The following is an 18,144-nucleotide window of genomic DNA, read 5'->3' as shown; positions in this document are numbered from 1 at the left end:
GATTCAACGAGTAAACCAAATGTAATATTGATTTTATTTCTTTCCCTTGAGTATGCTGAGATATAAGAACTAGAATTTTTCGGCTGCTTGTGTCTCATTATTGTATTTATGGATGGATAGTGTTTATGTCTTCCTGAGAAACAGCAAAAGTGACTTCACAATGTAACCTAGAATCACCAACACCAACATTCATAACCAATCTAATCACCCCATAACTCATAAAGATGCCAGTTTCAGACATTTACTACAAAAACTGGAAGAAAGACATATGAGGAAACATTACTACAAAGAAAAACTGCACACAATTAAACAAACTTCAGAGGAGAATGGTTATGATGCAAAGACCATAGATAAAATAAGCAACAAAAAACAAAACAGACAACACATAATCAGGAAACATCACACACAGAGATACAATTCAGCTCACAACAAGTCAGCAGACAATAAGCAACAAATAGTATATAATGACTTAGAACACTAAACTGCACACAGAGTGGGCAACATAGTAAAGAGACAAGAACTCAATATAGCGTATAGAACCAACAACACAATACAGAACTGACATGGAAGAAATAGCACCAATACTGACAAATACAGCCAGTCTAGTACATATCAACTAACTAGCAAATGCTGTGAATCTGTGTATGTGGGTCAGACATACAGGAAGCTTAGAACCAGGTGTACAGAACACCTCAGAGCATTGAAGAGTAATAGCTCACACTCAACTTTTGGAGATCACCTAATAACACAGAATCACCATCCAATGAAAACAGAAATTGATTTAAAAATTCTTGAAACTAACAACAGCCTTACCAAAAACTAACAATAGAAGAAAACCATCACATCTAAACACAATTAGGCAAAGAAAAGAAAGTATTAAATGAATTCACATCACTGAGCAATAAAACCCTCTTTGCCACAATTGTAAATTTAGATAAACAGCCCTCCACCCTAAAACTTCTTATGATCACCATCTAAAATTGACTTCACCTCTCCTTTTACTCCATACCATTCACTCTATCTGCCTATCTACAACCCCCTTTCTCTCTCACCTCTCTCTCTCTCTCTCTCTCTCTCTCCCTCGCCCTGTCTTGGAAACACACACACACACAAATAAACAAGCTAAACACTGCAAATGGCAACAACACTTCAGATCCACAGGCTGCATCCCAAACAAACATGCCACAAAGGAAATGAACACTGAATATCTATAACAATCATTTTTCTATTGACCTTATGTAAAAACACATAATGGCGGTGTAAACTCTATACTTGCCAAACAAATCTTATAATAAGCATATGTAACCACCACTGTGAAAGAAATACAGAGAAAACACCACATCAAAAACTGTAACTCGCTAAATGATTCGATATATAGCGATTCTCAGTCGGAAATGCATAATAAACACAAGAATAAAATACGTTTTGCTGTTGGAAAGTGACAGACTGTAGATTGTATTGTAAATGTAAAGCTGCTAGTGTAAACAACCAACGGCCTCAGGGTGGCATGTAAACAAATGTATACATCCAATTTATTTCTAAATTGGCTACTAAACTAGGACCTTTGCTATAAAACTAGGACCTTTAGACATATCGTAAATGAACAACAGAGAACGCCTCAACTCAGTGACAGATGTCTCAACTCTGCATTGTATACAAACTAATGCAAAACGTTGGACAGTACTTGCTCATTTAACAAATGTCAATATTATGTACCAAAAGTGTTTTAGAGGTTAACATGTAACAAGAATACTACAGAAAAAATAAACACTGAAACCCAACAAAGACAGGACAAAAACTACTGAAACATGCCTGGGTGAAAACAAAACTACAAACGATGTTTTGCATATGGCGGTATTCTGTCCCTATTTTTTTTTAGCAAGCACAGAAATAAGAAGAACTGCAACATTAACAAGATAATTAAAATGTAATATATTTTTATTTATTTCTCTTCTTTTAGTTAAGATGAAGACAATCGCGTTTTACTTATCACTGTTGCTAATTAAAATGCAACACTATGCAGGCAGTGTGCAAAATAGCTCAGAGTAGCATAAGGTGTACTACATACCAAAATGATTAGCAATTTTGTACAATCACTCGGAGTAGGTAGGAGTAGAGTCATCTTTATTTTGTATATGAGGAAAGTTAATGTGGAAAATTTCTTAATCAGAAATCACATTTGAATATTGGTAGTTTATAAGACAATCGGGTTATGTCTCATGTAAGAAGGAGAAATCTCTATGAGCGCATGTAGGAAATTGACAGGAGCATGACTCTGGCTTATCAAGATTGTGTGACACAGTCTGCCTCCTGCTCGTATTAGTCAGGATCCCACAACTGACACACAGATATGGAATTGATGGATTTAGGATGACCATACTCACTGCCTTGTACAGGCCTAGTAGTTCTACAGGTAGGTGACTAGCCCCCACGAGTATAGCTATATAGTTTTTTGGCTATGCAGAAGTAGGGACCACACAGGATATGGTGACCGATATGTAGAGACCAATGTTCGTCCAGAGCGCTGGGTGGGTTCGTTCATTTTTTCAGACGGGGAGGCCGACATGGTCTGCCACCTTTCAGCCAAGTGGTGATGATAGCCTCGAGACTTCCGCCCTGCAGTCTTTCTCAAACGATTTTAAAGAAACTACTCGGTAAAAAATTCGTTTTTGATTTACTTGTAGCTTCATGCGTCAGGTTCATTACGATGAGCCCATCATTTCGGTAAAGGACATAGTTATTGTGATACTTACACGGAAGTAAGACAATGTTTGAAATTGGAAGAAGTTTGCATTGAAAAATATGAGTCGCTATGATTTTGCGTTTGGTGCATATTTCATAATACGTTGCTGCATATGAAATTTAGCTGTTGTTATGGTCTTTAGTCCAGAGACTGGTTTGATGCAGCTCTCCATGCTGATCTATCCTGTGCAAGCTTCTTCATCTCCCAGTACCTACTGCAACCTACATCCTTCTGAATCTGTTTAGTGTATTCGTCTCTTGGTCTCCCTCTATGATTTTTACCCTCTACGCTGCCCTCCAATACTAAACTGGTGATCTCTTGATGCCTCAGAATATGCCCTACCAACCGATCCCTTCTTCTAGTCAAGATGCACCACAAATTTCTCTTCTCTCCAATTCTGTTCAATACTTCATCATTAGTTATGTGATCTACCAATCGAATCTTCAGAATTCTTCTGTAGCACCACATTTCGAAAGCTTCTACTCTCTTCTTGTCTAAACTATTTATCGTCCATGTTTCACTTCCATAATGGCTACACTCCATACAAATACTTTCAGAAACGACTTCCTGACACTTAAATCTATACTCGAAGTTATCAAATTTCTCTTCTTCAGAAACCCTTTCCTTGCCATTGCAATTCTAAATTTTATATCTTCTCTACTTCGACCATCATCAGTTATTTTGCTTCTCGAATAGCAAAACTCATTTACTCCATTTAAGTGTCTCATTTCCTAATCTAATTCCCTCGACATCACCCAACTTAATTCGACTACATTCCATTATCCTCGTTTTGCTTTTGTTGATGTTCATCTTATACCCTCCTTTCATGACACTATCCATTCCGTTCAACTGCTCTTCCAAGTCCTTTGCTGTCTCTGACAGAATTACAATGTCATCGGCGAACCTCAAAGTATTTATTTCGTCTCCTACCTACCCCGAATTTTTCTTTTGTTTCCTTCACTGCTTGCTCAATATACAGATTGAGTAGCACCAGGGAGAGGCTACAACACTGTCTCACTCCCTTCCCAACCACTGCTTCCCTTTCATGTCCCTCGACTCTTCTAACTGCCATCTGCTTTCTGTACAAATTGTAAATAGCCTTTCGCTCCCTGTATTTTATCCCTGCCACCTTCAGAATCGGAAAGAGAGTATTCCAGTCAACATTGTCGAAAGCTTTCTCTAAGTCTACAAATGCGAGAAACGTAGATTTGCCTTTCCTTAATCTATTTTTTAAGATAAATCATAGGGTCAGTATTGCCTCACGTGGTCCAACATTTCTACGGAATCCAAACTGATGCTCCCCGAGGTCGTCTTCTACCAGTTTTTCCATTCGTCTGTAAAGAATTCGTGTTAGTATTTTGCAGCCATGGCTTATTAAACTGATAGTTCGGTAATTTTCGCATCTAACATATAGATTTTTTCTTTGGACTTGGATGGAAGTCTCCGTGTCACCAATCTCAAGAAAATTGATCCGGTGTAGCACACTCATTTGCGATCGCGCCGCACTAGCGATACAATCAGAGAGAAATTCCTCAACATTACTCATATTTCGTACACGGTTTCAGGTACCGAAATGAGATTTTGGCGAATGATAGCAAAGAAATGCTATGGGGTTTGGAACAACATAAATGAAGACATTATACATTTATATTATACCAAAGATGTGCTTTTTCATAAGATGCTTTTCCTCATTCCTCGTTTAATAAACTTAATAAACCACTTGTTTAGAATTCTCTCGAAATTGCGTCTGCACAACATGTTACCTCTGTAAATACCACTGTGTTGTGGCAAAAGAAGAATATTTTAACATGCCAACAAGAGAAAGCTGTTGCTTTTACTCAATTCGCCACTCTTGACACTTCTCTCAACAAGCCAGGCGAAAATAAATCGCTGAATTTTCGGCGGAATTCCTTTTAAATACCGACAAAAGCAGGGGTGGCAATTTCTTTTGAATAGTCACCACGCAAGTGTGAGCACAGAGGTGCCCTGCTTAATATTTGCAAGGGCTGGCCACTGTGACCGAGAGGTTCTAGGCGCTTCAGTCCAGAACTGCGCTGCTGCTACGATCGCAGGTTCGAATCCTGCCTTGGGCATGGATGTGTGTGATGTCCTTAGGTTAATTAGGTTTGTGTAGTTCTAAGCCTACAGCACTGATGAAAAAAATGGTTCAAATCGCTCTGAGCACTATGGGACTCAACTGCTGTGGTCATCAGTCCCCTAGAACTTAGAACTACTTAAACCTGACTAACCTAAGGACATCACACACGTCCATGCCCGAGGCAGGATTCGAACCTGCGACCGTAGCAGTCGCACGGTTCCGGACTGCGCGCCTAGCACCACGAGACCATCGCAACCGGCTGGGACTGATGATCTCAGATGTTAAGTTCCATAGCATTTAGAGCCATTTGAACCATTTTTTGAATATTTGCAAAAAATGTGAGTCTAGGCTTCACTTTAGAATGGAATTTCCCTTTCAGCGCTCTGCATTTCCCCTACAGTGCCTGCCTGCAGCCCCCATCACTACCACTCTCTCCACGCAGGCCCTGCCATCTGTGCATCCACTGGCCACGGTATGCATGGACTCTACAGCCGTGTCACATGTCTTGAGTATGGGCTTATTTGCAGAAAGACAAGTATCCAGATGCGCAGCGCGGCGATTTCTAGACCGCAGTATATTGGCAACACAGGGACCATTGTTGTGGCTTTTGTTGAAGTGGCAGAGGATAAAGGCTCACCTAAAGTGGAGTGCCCAATGACACCACTGGCTCCATACTATCTTTGCAGAAGAGATGCAGTCCTGCATATGGCCTGATAATGGATGTGTCGATGTGTGGAAACTCTGAGGACAACTAACACAGCCAAATCGCATTCGCATTGCCTGTGCTGTCATCACCCATGTCGAATACAGAGGGTGTTCAGCTGTTGCACCTGTGAGCATATCTCTCACACATACACTCCTGGAAATGGAAAAAAGAACACATTGACACCGGTGTGTCAGACCCACCATACTTGCTCCAGACACTGCGAGAGGGCTGTACAAGCAATGATCACACGCACGGCACAGCGGACACACCAGGAACCGCGGTGTTGGCCGTCGAATGGCGCTAGCTGCGCAGCATTTGTGCACCGCCGCCGTCAGTGTCAGCCAGTTTGCCGTGGCATACGTAGCTCCATCGCAGTCTTTAACACTGGTAGCATGCCGCGACAGCGTGGACGTGAACTGTATGTGCAGTTGACGGACTTTGAGCGAGGGCGTATAGTGGGCATGCGGGAGGCCGGGTGGACGTACCGCCGAATTGCTCAACACGTGGGGCGTGAGGTCTCCACAGTACATCGATGTTGTCGCCAGTGGTCGGCGGAAGGTGCACGTGCCCGTCGACCTGGGACCGGACCGCAGTGACGCACGGATGCACGCCAAGACCGTAGGATCCTATGCAGTGCCATAGGGGACCGCACCGCCACTTCCCAGCAAATTAGGGACACTGTTGCTCCTGGGGTATCGGCGAGGACCATTCGCAACCGTCTCCGTGAAGCTGGGCAACGGTCCCGCACACCGTTAGGCCGTCTTCCGCTCACGCCCCAACATCGTGCAGCCCGCCTCCAGTGGTGTCGCGACAGGCGTGAATGGAGGGACGAATGGAGACGTGTCGTCTTCAGCGATGAGAGTCGCTTCTGCCTTGGTGCCAATGATGGTCGCATGCGTGTTTGGCGCCGTGCAGGCGAGCGCCACAATCAGGACTGCATACGACCGAGGCACACAGGGCCAACACCCGGCATCATGGTGTGGGGAGCGATCTCCTACACTCGCCGTACACCTCTGGTGATCGTCGAGGGGACACTGAATAGTGCACGGTACATCCAAACCGTCATCGAACCCATCGTTCTACCATTCCTAGACCGGCAAGGGAACTTGCTGTTCCAACAGGACAATGCACGTCCGCATGTATCCCTTGGCACCCAACGTGCTCTAGAAAGTGTAAGTCAACTACCCTGGCCAGCAAGATCTCCGGATCTGTCCCCCATTGAGCATGTTTGGGACTGGATGAAGCATCGTCTCACGCGGTCTGCACGTCCAGCACGAACGCTGGTCCAACTGAGGCGCCAGGTGGACATGGCATGGCAAGCCGTTCCACAGGACTACATCCAGCATCTCTACGATCGTCTCCATGGGAGAATAGCAGCCTGCATTGCTGCGAAAGGTGGATATACACTGTACTAGTGCCGACATTGTGCATGCTCTGTTGCCTGTGTCTATGTGCCTGTGGTTCTGTCAGTGTGATCATGTGATGTATCTGACCCCAGGAATGTGTCAATAAAGTTTCCTCTTCCTGGGACAATGAATTCACGGTGTTCTTATTTCAATTTCCAAGAGTGTAGAAAGCCACTGGCTATGGGTTGCTGAGACACTGAAGTGCTGCCAATCACCAACCACTTCAATAACTTTTTTTTTTCAATGTTCAACATTCTTCAGTAGCACCACATCTCAAATGCTTCGATTCTTTTCTATTCCGGTTTTCCCACAATCCACATTTCACTACTACGCTCCAAATGTACATTCCTAGAAATTTCTTCCTCAAAGTGGGGCCTATGTTTGATAATAGGCCAGGAATGCCCTTTTAGCCTGTGCTATCTGCTTTTTATATCCTCCTTGATCCATCCATCCAGGGGTTATTTTGTGCCTAGGTAGCAGAATTCCTTAACTTCATCTACTTTGTGATCACCAGTTTTGATGCTGAGTTTCTCGCTGTTACCAGAATGAGATTCTTACTCTGCAGCGCAGTGTGCGCTGATATGAAACTTCCTGGCAGATTAAAACTGTGTGCCGGACCGAGACTCGAACTCTTGACCTTTGCCTTTCGCGGGTAAGTTCTGTACCAACTGAGCTACCCAAGCACCACTCACGCCGCGTCCTCACAGCCTTACTTCTGCCAGTACCTCGTCTCCTACCTTCCAAACTTCCTTCGTCGTGCGCCTTTTTTTTTTTTTTTTGGTACAGAGGCAATACAAAATTAGCGCTACACAACTATTCTGGAAATTAACTGATGTAATTCTCTACATAATTCCGGCAATAATGATATTTATGAATTAAGAAAAAACTGTCACTCTTGTTTGTACAGAAAAAACTTAAAGTCAAAATTCTAGGAACCTCAAGTTGTAATCCTTTCATAATACCTGTAGCTGACGCAATAGCAAAAAATGCAAGAAAAACCGGTGAAGATAATACATAACGTTCTCAACCAAGTAAGGCTTAAACAGATTGTGTCTTAGATATGAAGGAATATTGCTGTATTACTCGTATTATTCTTAGGAAGCAGCGGTATTTAAAACAGAGCTACTCTACACGCTGCCAGAAAAACAGATAGTACACCCTTTTAGAGATTTCCGTTACACTCAAGATTTATTATTGCAACAGTGCAGATGGACTACATGAACTGATTACATTTACAGATCAACAGCACTAGCGGTTCTGAGGTGCCAGTTAACAACCCATGCTAAAAACTCCTGTTAGTACGTGGTGTAGCCTCCCCATGCGGCAATGCAGGCGCTGACTCTGGCATCCAGTCTATCGTACAGATGGCGGCGAGTACTGTCCTGGGATACGTCATGCCACAGCTGCTGAACCTGTTCATGTAGTTCTATATCAGTTATTGGTTGACGAGTCGCATGAGTCACTTCTCGTTCTGTAATATCACACGCACACTATAGGATCAAAAGTATCCGAACACCTGGCTGAAAATGACTTACAAGTTCATGGCGCCCTCCATCGGTAATGCTGGAATTCAATATGGTGTTCGCCCAACATTAGCCTTGATGACTGCTTCCAGTCTCGCAGGCATACGTTCAATCAAGTGTTGGAAGGTTTCTTGGGAAATGGCAGCCCATTCTTCACGGAGTGCTGCACTGAGGAGAGGTATCGATGTCGGTCGGTGAGTCCTGACACGAAGTAAAAGTGCCAAAAGATCCCAAAGGTGTTCTGTAGGATTCAGGTCAGAACTCGGTGCAGGCCAGTCCATTACAGGGATGTTATTGTCGTGTAACAACTTTGCCACAGGCCGTGCATTATGAACTGGTGGCCACAGGCCGTGCATTATGAACTGGTGCTCGATCATGTTGAAAGATGCAATCGCCATCCACGAATTGCTGTCCAACAGTGGGAAGAAAGAAGGTGCTTAAAACATCAATGTAGGCCTGTGCTGTGATAGTGCCATGCAAAACAACAAGGGATGCAAGCCCCCTCTATGAAAAACACGACCACACCAGAACACCGCCTCCGAATTTTATTGTTGTGACTACACACTCTGGCAGTTGACGTTCACCAGGCATTCGCCATACCCACACCCAGGCATCGGCTCGCCACATTGTGTACCGTGATTTGTCACTCTACACAACGTTTTTCCACTGTACAATCGTCCAATATTTACGCTTCGTACAGCAAACGAGGCGTCGTTTGGCATTTACCGGCGTGATGTGGGCGTTATAAGCAACCGCTTGACCATGAAATCCAAGTTTTCTCACCTCCCGCCTAACTTTCATAGCACTTGCAGTGGATCCTGATACAGTTTGGAATTCCTGTGTGATGGTCTAGATAGATGTCTGCCTATCATACATTACGACCCTCTTCAACTGTCGGCGGTCTCTGTCAGTCAGCAGACGAGGTCAGCCTGTACGCGTTTGTGCAGTACGTTTCCCTTTACGTTTCCACTTCACTATCACACAGGAAACAGTGGGCCATGGGATGGTTAGAAGTGTGGAAATCTCGCATACGGACGTATGTCACAAGTGACACCCAATCACCTGACCACGTTCGAAGTCCGTGTGTTCTAAGGAGCGCCCCGTTCTGCTCTCTCACGATGTCTAACGACTACTGGGGTCGCTGATATGGAGTACCTGGCAGTTGGTGGCACCACAATGCACTTAATACGAGAACGTAAATTTTTGGGGGTGTCCAGATACATTTTATCACATAGTGTATGATCGATTGGAGACAATTCCAGAGTTCGTGCTGGCCAGGGAAGTTGCTGGACATTATCCTCGCTGGACGTTATCCTGGTTAGGATTTACTGAAAAACCGACAGAATAATTTTGGAGCCGTGTGATAAAATGAAAGTACTGTAGAAATCCAAAGAAGTAGTGTGAAGCGAGTGATAAAAGATGATCAGCGACGCTCGTCAGACATATGACTGTGTGATATCTGATTCTGACTACAGAAGACATTAATAATTACTATTCTTTCCTTCTTTTTTCCAGAGTGACTGATTATCGCTGGCTTAGATGGACGTGACTGTAATGGATCTTATTAAAATACAGGTCTGTTATCAATAATTGTATGAATTATGTACTTCAGTGCTTTCAGAATACAGTAGTATATTCGTTAACTATAAAAACACTTCTTTTATTTGTAATATAGTGCCCTCCCTTTCCTGGGATATTTAAGATAGTTTTACGTATTGTACGTATTGTTAGCTGCCATTTCCTGCTTTTTTTTTATAAAAAAAGAAGAAGAAGAACAGTGGTCATACAGGACATACAAATGCTGCCAAGTATTATCAGCTTACCGTATTCGGGGCCACAGCGATCACGGTATATTAATTAAAAATACAGACTGGTTGCAGAATGAATATTAGTGTAATACACGTTAGTGTAATACACCTTTACATAGAAACAGATCCCTGAGAACTTTATTAATTTACCTCTACTGAAATTTATTGCCATGATTTGTGTAGAAGTAGCTCAGGCAAACCTTTTGCGCTGTCGCCGACAAATGTTTAAAAATATTGACATAGCATCAGACTGTTATTGGCGATGTAATTGTGTCTTAGTACAGAAATAATATCAGTTTTAATGCAAGGATTAACGATAGTAATTTTAACCTTCACATGCATTTGAAGCATATTTCAAGACCATCGAAACCACAACGTAATACACTACACAAACAAGATACCTCACAACGTCTTGTAGAGCACGTTGGCTTTCATGGAATCGTGTGGGCGAGCATTATCCTGTTGGAAGAACACATCATCTTCCAGTTGCAAGAACAACAGAAGACCGGGTCTACTCAGCGTTCCCTCCAGAAACACCAAAGGTGACCAAGAGTTGCAGTTATTGCACCCCAGACGATAAGTCGTGGGGTTAGGTAACTGTGTCTTCAACTAATTCACTCTATGAGGCAACGCTCACGAGGTCTACTTTGTACGCGCAGATGACTGTCACTTGTATACAGACAGAATCTGCTTTCACTGCTGAAGATCACGGTGCACCATTTCATCTTTCAGGTGATCCTCTGACGGCACCAGTCGAACCGTGCACGTCGATGCTGTGGCGTGAATGGGAGACGGGCTAGAGTTGTGCATGTCCACAGTCCCACTGCTAATAACCGGTTCGCAACAGTTCGTGTTGAAACATCTGTGCTCACAAGCCCTATCATCTGTGCTGTGGTGGCTATGCGATCTGACACTGCTGCCCTTGCAAAGCGACGAACCTGGCAGGAATGTATGCTGCGAGGACGTCCAGAAACTCGTCTACGGTTGTGAGAATGTTCACGTGACCACTGATGTACATCTGCGTTTACATGGGTACACTGCAAATAACACTTAAGTGCCTGGCAGAGTATTCATCGAACCACCTTCACAATAATTCTCTATTATTCCAATCTCGATCAGCGCATGGCAAAAACGGACACCTATATCTTTCCGTGCCAACTCTGGTTTCCCTTACTTTTTTATGATGATCGTTTCTCCCTAGGTAGATCGGCGTCAACAAAATATTTTCGAATTCGGAGGAGAAAGTTGCTGATAGAAATTTCTTGAGAAAACTCTGCCACAACTAGAAATGCCTGTGTTTTAATGATGTCCACCACAAATCCTGTATCACGTCAGTGACACTCTCTCCCCTGTTTGTCGATAATATAAAACGTGGTGCTCTTCTTTGAACTATCTCAATGTGCGCTGTTAATCCCATCTGGTAAGGATCCCACACCGCACAGCAGTACTCCCTAAGATTACGGAGAAGCGTAATGTAGGCAGTCCCTTTATTAGATCTGTTGCATCTTCTAAGAGTTCTGCAAATAAAACGCAGTCTTTCGTTCGGCTTCCCCGCAACATTTTCTGTGTGTTGTTTCCAATTGAAGTTATTGTAATTGCTAGCTATTTATTTAAATTTACGGCCTTTAGATTTGACTGAAGCGAAGTTTAACGGATTCCTTGTAGCTGGCATGTTGATGACATCACACTTTTTTCATTATTTAGGGGCAGCTGCCAATTTTCGGACTATACATATATCTTTTGTAAATAGTTTTACAATTTGTTTTGGTCTACTGATGACTTTATTGACAACGTCAAGTACTACGAACGGTTACCTCTTTGACAGGAAATCACGAATCCAATCACATAACTGAGACGATATTCCCTAAGTACGGAATTTTACTAATAGTTGCTTGTGAGATACAGCGTCAGACGTCTTCTGGAAATCTAGAAATGCGGAATCATTTTGAAATCCCTTGTCAATAGCACTCAACAGTTCACATGACTAAATACATAGTTGTGCTTCACAAGAATGATGTTTTCTACATCCTTGTTAACTGTGTGTCAGTAGACCAGTCTCTTCGAGGTAAATCATAATGGTCGAACACAATATAGTCATATGTTCCAAAATCCTGCTGCATATCAACGTTTATAGTATGGGCCTGTAATTTTGTGGATTACTCCTACTGTCTTTCTTGAATATTGGTGTTACCTGTGCAGCTTTCCAGTCTTTGGGTAAGGATTTTTTGTCGAGCGAGACGTTGCATATGATTGTTAAATATAGAGCTATTACATCAGCATATTCTGAAGGAAACGTAATTGGTAGACAGTCTGGACCAGAAGACTTGATTTTATTAACTGATTTAAATTTTTCCACTACTCTGATGTTTACTTATAAGTCTGCTTCTAAGCTACTCAGTTTGGGAGCTGTAACTCTACTCAGCATTGTTGCACAGCTGACACAGCACATCGTAATTGTGTGGCAGTTTGCTGAAAGGGCCATCCCACCACTTGGAAAGGCCATAAGTTCACCACTTTCAAACTCCCTCAGTTGGCTTCCTATGGCACAGTTGCCTGCTTGATTCACATGCATGTACCACACTGAGCTTTCTGGCTGTGAGCATTCCCTATTAAAGGGTAGACACAGATGGCTCTTTGGAAGCTATGCCACTACGCTATGACAGACGATATTGAATCCGTTATCAGTACACCTGCTATCCCCCAGGTGGCACATACAGTCATCCAATCCTATTTTTTTTCGGCAATGTATATGAAAGTTAAGGTCGTTTTGTGCGAATTGAGACTGCACTGCTGGCCCCAGCCATTATGGGATGTGATACGGGGCCAGAGCTGTACCTGGGCGACATAGGAGCACGGTCTCGAGCAGCGCGACCTCCAGCGGAGACAGCCTGGCGTCCTGCAGCACGCGGACGGCGGCGGCTACGGCGCGCCAGTCGCCAGCTGCCGCTGGCGCTACTGCTGCTGGCGACGCTGCTGGCGACGCGGCGGCGCCCTCCAGCTGCGCGGCCACGTCGGCGCCGGGCCAGCAGGCGGCGCGCAGCAGCAGCAGGCGCGGCCACGCGGCGCGCACCAGCCGGTCCTGCTGGCCGCGCGACAGCCCGCAACCCAGGCACGGGTGGCGCCGCGCCTGCCGCACGCTGCCCAGCAGCAACTGCGACCACGTCTCGTGCACCGCCTCGCACCCTGCGCCGCACAACAACCACAAACTCGGTAGCAGCTCACTTAAAAAGGTGAACCTAGAACACTCAGATCAAACCGGACTAATGGGTGGTCCACAGGGGTCAATACTGGGTCCATTCTTGTTCTTGACTCGCTTCCTGCGCCACTATATTCCTCCAGCAAGGATCCATTTACAACTGGTAGATAGCTAAAGGTATCAATGACAAGTGAATGACGATATGACAACATTAACTGAAATATTTGGACGGAAAAGACAAGTCTACCACAAGCTTCGATATTGGGTCCACTGTTGTTCTTGTTCCTGAGACCACACCTTGTGCACTTCCTTGCACCCAGTGCTGTCACAGTCCTCTAGATATGATCATTGTTTAACAGATTGCTTAAAAGATCAACTTACAATATTCACTAGAAATGTCAGAAACTTAGAATCTGATGGGCTCATTACCACTCATAGGAACTATGCTGGAAGAGGACATCTTATACCTTTTCAAGCACGTGCTTACCTCGACTTACTTTTTATTCAGCAACCAGTATGTTGAGCAGACTGACGGTGTTGCTATGGGTAGCCCACTGTCTCCCGTAGTAGCTAATCTTTTTATGGAAGATTTTGAGGACAAAGCACTTCAGACAGCAGTTCTGAAACCTAAATGTTTTTGGAGATATGTAGATGATACGTTTGTGGTATGGCCGCATGGGACTGCAATGCTTCCTTCTTTTCTGGAACATCTGAACTCCCTCCATCCAAGCATCTATTTCACCATGGAGGTAGAGAAAGATGGTGAGCTCCCGTTTCTGGATGTTTTGGTTTGTAGAAAAGGAGATGGCTCCTTGGATCATAGTGTGTTCCGGAAGCCTACGCACACAGACTTGTATTTATAAGCTATGAGCTGTCACCATCCCTCACAGCGCAGCAGTGTATTACAGACGCTACTGCATAGGGCTAGAGGGATCTCAGATCAGGACAGCTTATCGGCAGTACTTAGCAATCTCCGCTCTGTGTTTGCCCAGAACGGGTACTCTGAGAAGCAGATCAGGAATACATTTCGACCAGCACGCTCCAAACCTCAAGAACAGCCTGAAGAAGCAGAGACGCCAAGGGGTTGGTTTTTCTATCGTATGTCGGTGGCGTGTCTTTTAAGATGGGCAGAATTTCCCAGCAACACCGGATTAAATATGTTTTCCGGCTTCCACACACGAGTGCAATCAATGCTGGGCTCTGTTAAAGACAACCTCGGCCTGAGGAGACCAGGAATATATAAAATCTCGTGCCAATGTGGGAAGTCTTATATTCGCCAGACGTGTCGTACGGTTAAAGACAGATGCGACGAATATAAACGTCACATGAGGTTGGGTCAGCCAGAGAAATCTGCTGTTGCTGAACACTGCCTTGACAAGGGACACGGCATTAACTATGAAGAAACCAAGATCTTCTCGTATGATTCCACGTACTGGGACTCCATCAAAGAGGCGGTCGAAATACGTATAAGCAGTGATTTAATAAACAGAGACACAGGGGTTCACCTGAGCAAAGCCTGGGAGCCAGCCTTGGCGGCACTAAGGAATCGTCAGCAGCAGACAGCAACTACACCGAGTCAACGCAGATAGGAAACCTGAGCGCAGATGCTTAAATAGCGCGCCAACAGACCGGCGCGCGAGCGGGGTCCGTCGCTCCCGGCAACATTTTCCCGCGCCGCGGCGCGCTTTGCAGACCACGGCCCGTTTCTCCAGCAGAGGGCTCTGATATTCAACGCCTTCCACGATTGGTCTTCGATGACGTTATGCTGTTCTAGAAAGCCAACATATAAATTGGCGAGCTTTTCAGCGATGCGACAGTAGCACCTGAAGATGGCGGGCAGTTGTCTCATTGAAATATGGTGCGGATACTACAATATTATCCGACGTAATTCCCGGGAACCTATGAAGCAGATGCAGCGCCGGGAAAGCCTTAAAGAGCATAACTTAGAATTTATCTTGTCACTGCAGTTGAACCACAGGAATGTATTTTGTGTTCGCTCTTGTTCTTCTGACCCACCCCAGCGCACCACATTGCACCTTGTATGCCTAAGTCCTATAGCAGAACTAGTTGCCAGTGAATATCTTTCTTAAAAGATGAAATTACAACATTCAGATAAAATCTAACAAATGTAGAAGACTTGTGCTCATTACAACAGTACTACAGGTAGTGATGTTAGATCCAACTTTTTTGTTATTGTTGTGACAGTCAATAGCCTCTTACTTATAAGACCAACTGACATCATTTAGGCCAAATGCCGAAGACAAATGCCAAGGACTTGTGGTCATTACAGGTGTACTATAGTGGTCTATACTGCAACCACTCTTGTCGTTGTCCATGTGAGCACACTTCATGCATCACCTCACAGACTGCGCCGCCACCATCCTCTAGTACAGCTAGTGTACAGTCAATAATACCTCAATTAAAGGACCAGTTGGTAGCATGATCCTGATAGACAATGGTAGAATACAGGCCACATCTATCGACTGAAGTGCTAACAGGAGAGCATAATGCCGCCATCCCAATCGCCACCACTAGATCGAGAGTCAGTCACTAACGACACTAAAAGATGAGTCCAGACACAGGCGAAAGCTCTATGAAAACCTGCTTTGAGAGTTAAAAACAGTCGGGTCAGATTTGAGCAGTTTACGCAGGCTTCAGTAGAACTCAGAAAGTGCTGTTCCGAGCTAATAAGAGGCGCTGGGAGGTTTATTTGGACAGACAATTTAAGGCATTTTTTTCTTCTAATAATTTTCGGGCGTGCAGCCGGATCCTGTAGACATTCAGCCACGATATTTATGCCCAGAGACGCCCGGCCATCTTCATGCGAGTAGACAACTACTGAAGATCCCAGGTGCATTTACGTATTTATGCCGAAACGCATGCGAAATGTGCTGGCGTCTTTCGGCGCATTTGTCAGATTATGACTTACACGGTACAGCCGAGGTGTGTATGCTGCCCTCGGTGGTGGAAGTGTATCGACTGACTCAGTTGTTTCCGCGGTGAGTAGATAATTTTTATTATAGGATTGTAGTTTGTATCCAGTCGAAAGCTGCTCTCAAGATTTATAAGATTATCGGAAAGACGTATTTCCACTGATTCTTTGATTACTGAATCCCAAAAACTGGAAACTGGAGCTAAAATTTTGTTCTTTTGAATACTATTGAATGTCCCGTCACATACAGTGTTCTGCCACTGCTGATTATAACGGTCGCCGAAGACGGGTGTACCTGTCGTTTTCTGTACAACGCTCTTAGACATTTCGTGTCGTCTGGCCTATACATGCAGCTCCACTATCACAGGGAATTTTGTAAACGCCCGCTTTTTTAGTTGTAAGTCGTCCTTAATGGATCCAATCAGGGCCAAGCTGTTCGCTGGTGGACGGAATGGTCGTCACCAGTGTCCTCAGTACGTTGGTTTTTGTTATTATAGCTGTGCATGGCCTTCCTTTTTGGCTTTAAGTGTAGTCATTCTCTTTAAAAACCTTCTCCAAGTGTTCTATTTTGCTTGGAGGTTTTCATCGTCCTATAATCCGTACGTCCGTAGTACCAAGTCACTAAGAACACAGGCGGTTTGTGCTGGGTGACGGCAACTAGACGCCTGGAGATATAGATCTGTGTGCATGGGTTATTTGTACATAGGATAGGCCAGTGACCCATCAGTCTTACGACGCACTAGCACGTCTAGAAAGGGTAAAGTTCCATCTTTCTCAATCTCCATCGTAAACTTAACGTTCTCATGTAAATGCGTTTAAGTGACAAAGGAATGTCTCCAGTTCTTGTCTGCCATGAGGCCATACAAAAATAGTATCAGCTACATAATAATTCGATATAGAATAAGAATTAGGTTGAGGAGCGAGAATGTTCAAACAAGGCCGTCAAGTCAGCTCTAAATAAGTTACCACCCGAAAATTATTAGAAGAAGAAATACGCACAGAAAATTTCAGACGCTACAATTTAAAGGCAATCACTGGGAGGAACCACATAAAATACTGACCGCGAGAATAGAAATGCTATTAGTATTATCAACACTGAGGTAGCGCAATGACGAAATGAAACAGAGACGGAGGTATGCGGCGGGATTCCTGCTATATAAGCTCCTCCCTGACGACATTCCACAGATTGACGAACCTGAATACCCGGGATTACGAGAATAGCTGGAAACGCAACACTCGAGTAACGCGACTGCCCGCCCTTCGCACACGAGGAAGTCGCATCAACCATTAACAGGCAAAAGACGGAATTCTTCGAATATGGTACAGAAGGATGTACCGCAAATCACCACATATAAGATGAAACTTTTTTAACGACCTCCTCCTGCTGGCACATGTGCCTGCAGCTTAGAAGGCGACGAATACGCTTATTAAAAAAAATCCGTGGTCAACATTCTGCCAGAACGCAAATCTTATCGAGCGATCTGCCTTCTAAATTCACTGGCTATGGTCCAGGAGCGACTCTTTTGTGATCGCCTTTACATGATTTCAGATTTACTCTTGGAAAATCGATACATGACGCGCTTAATCGGGATATTGGAATAGTAAACATACCAGAAAAGAAATACGCAGTAGCAGTGCTAATGTAGGAGGGGCATTGGGCAATTTATAGTGGCCCGCGATGTTTGCAAGTCTTCAAGACCTACAGCTCCCAGCAGTTCTATACAACAAACTT

General features: G+C 44.3%; 1 protein-coding gene across 1 annotated transcript in view; it reads right to left on the bottom strand.

Annotated features, from left to right (window-relative positions):
- Positions 1 to 18,144, bottom strand: part of LOC126335999 (nuclear receptor subfamily 2 group E member 1) — a 178,873-nt gene that overhangs the window by 8,853 nt on the left and 151,876 nt on the right. The window contains exon 5 of the mRNA XM_049999477.1: positions 13,120 to 13,467. Within this exon, the coding sequence (XP_049855434.1) occupies positions 13,120 to 13,467 (348 nt within the window). The remainder of the gene's footprint in view (positions 1 to 13,119; positions 13,468 to 18,144) is intronic.

This window comes from Schistocerca gregaria, chromosome 2 (assembly GCF_023897955.1).
Source record: "Schistocerca gregaria isolate iqSchGreg1 chromosome 2, iqSchGreg1.2, whole genome shotgun sequence".
Lineage (NCBI taxonomy): Eukaryota > Metazoa > Arthropoda > Insecta > Orthoptera > Acrididae > Schistocerca > Schistocerca gregaria.
Note: the sequence above shows the minus strand (reverse complement) of the source record. Positions and strands in the feature narration are given on the sequence as shown.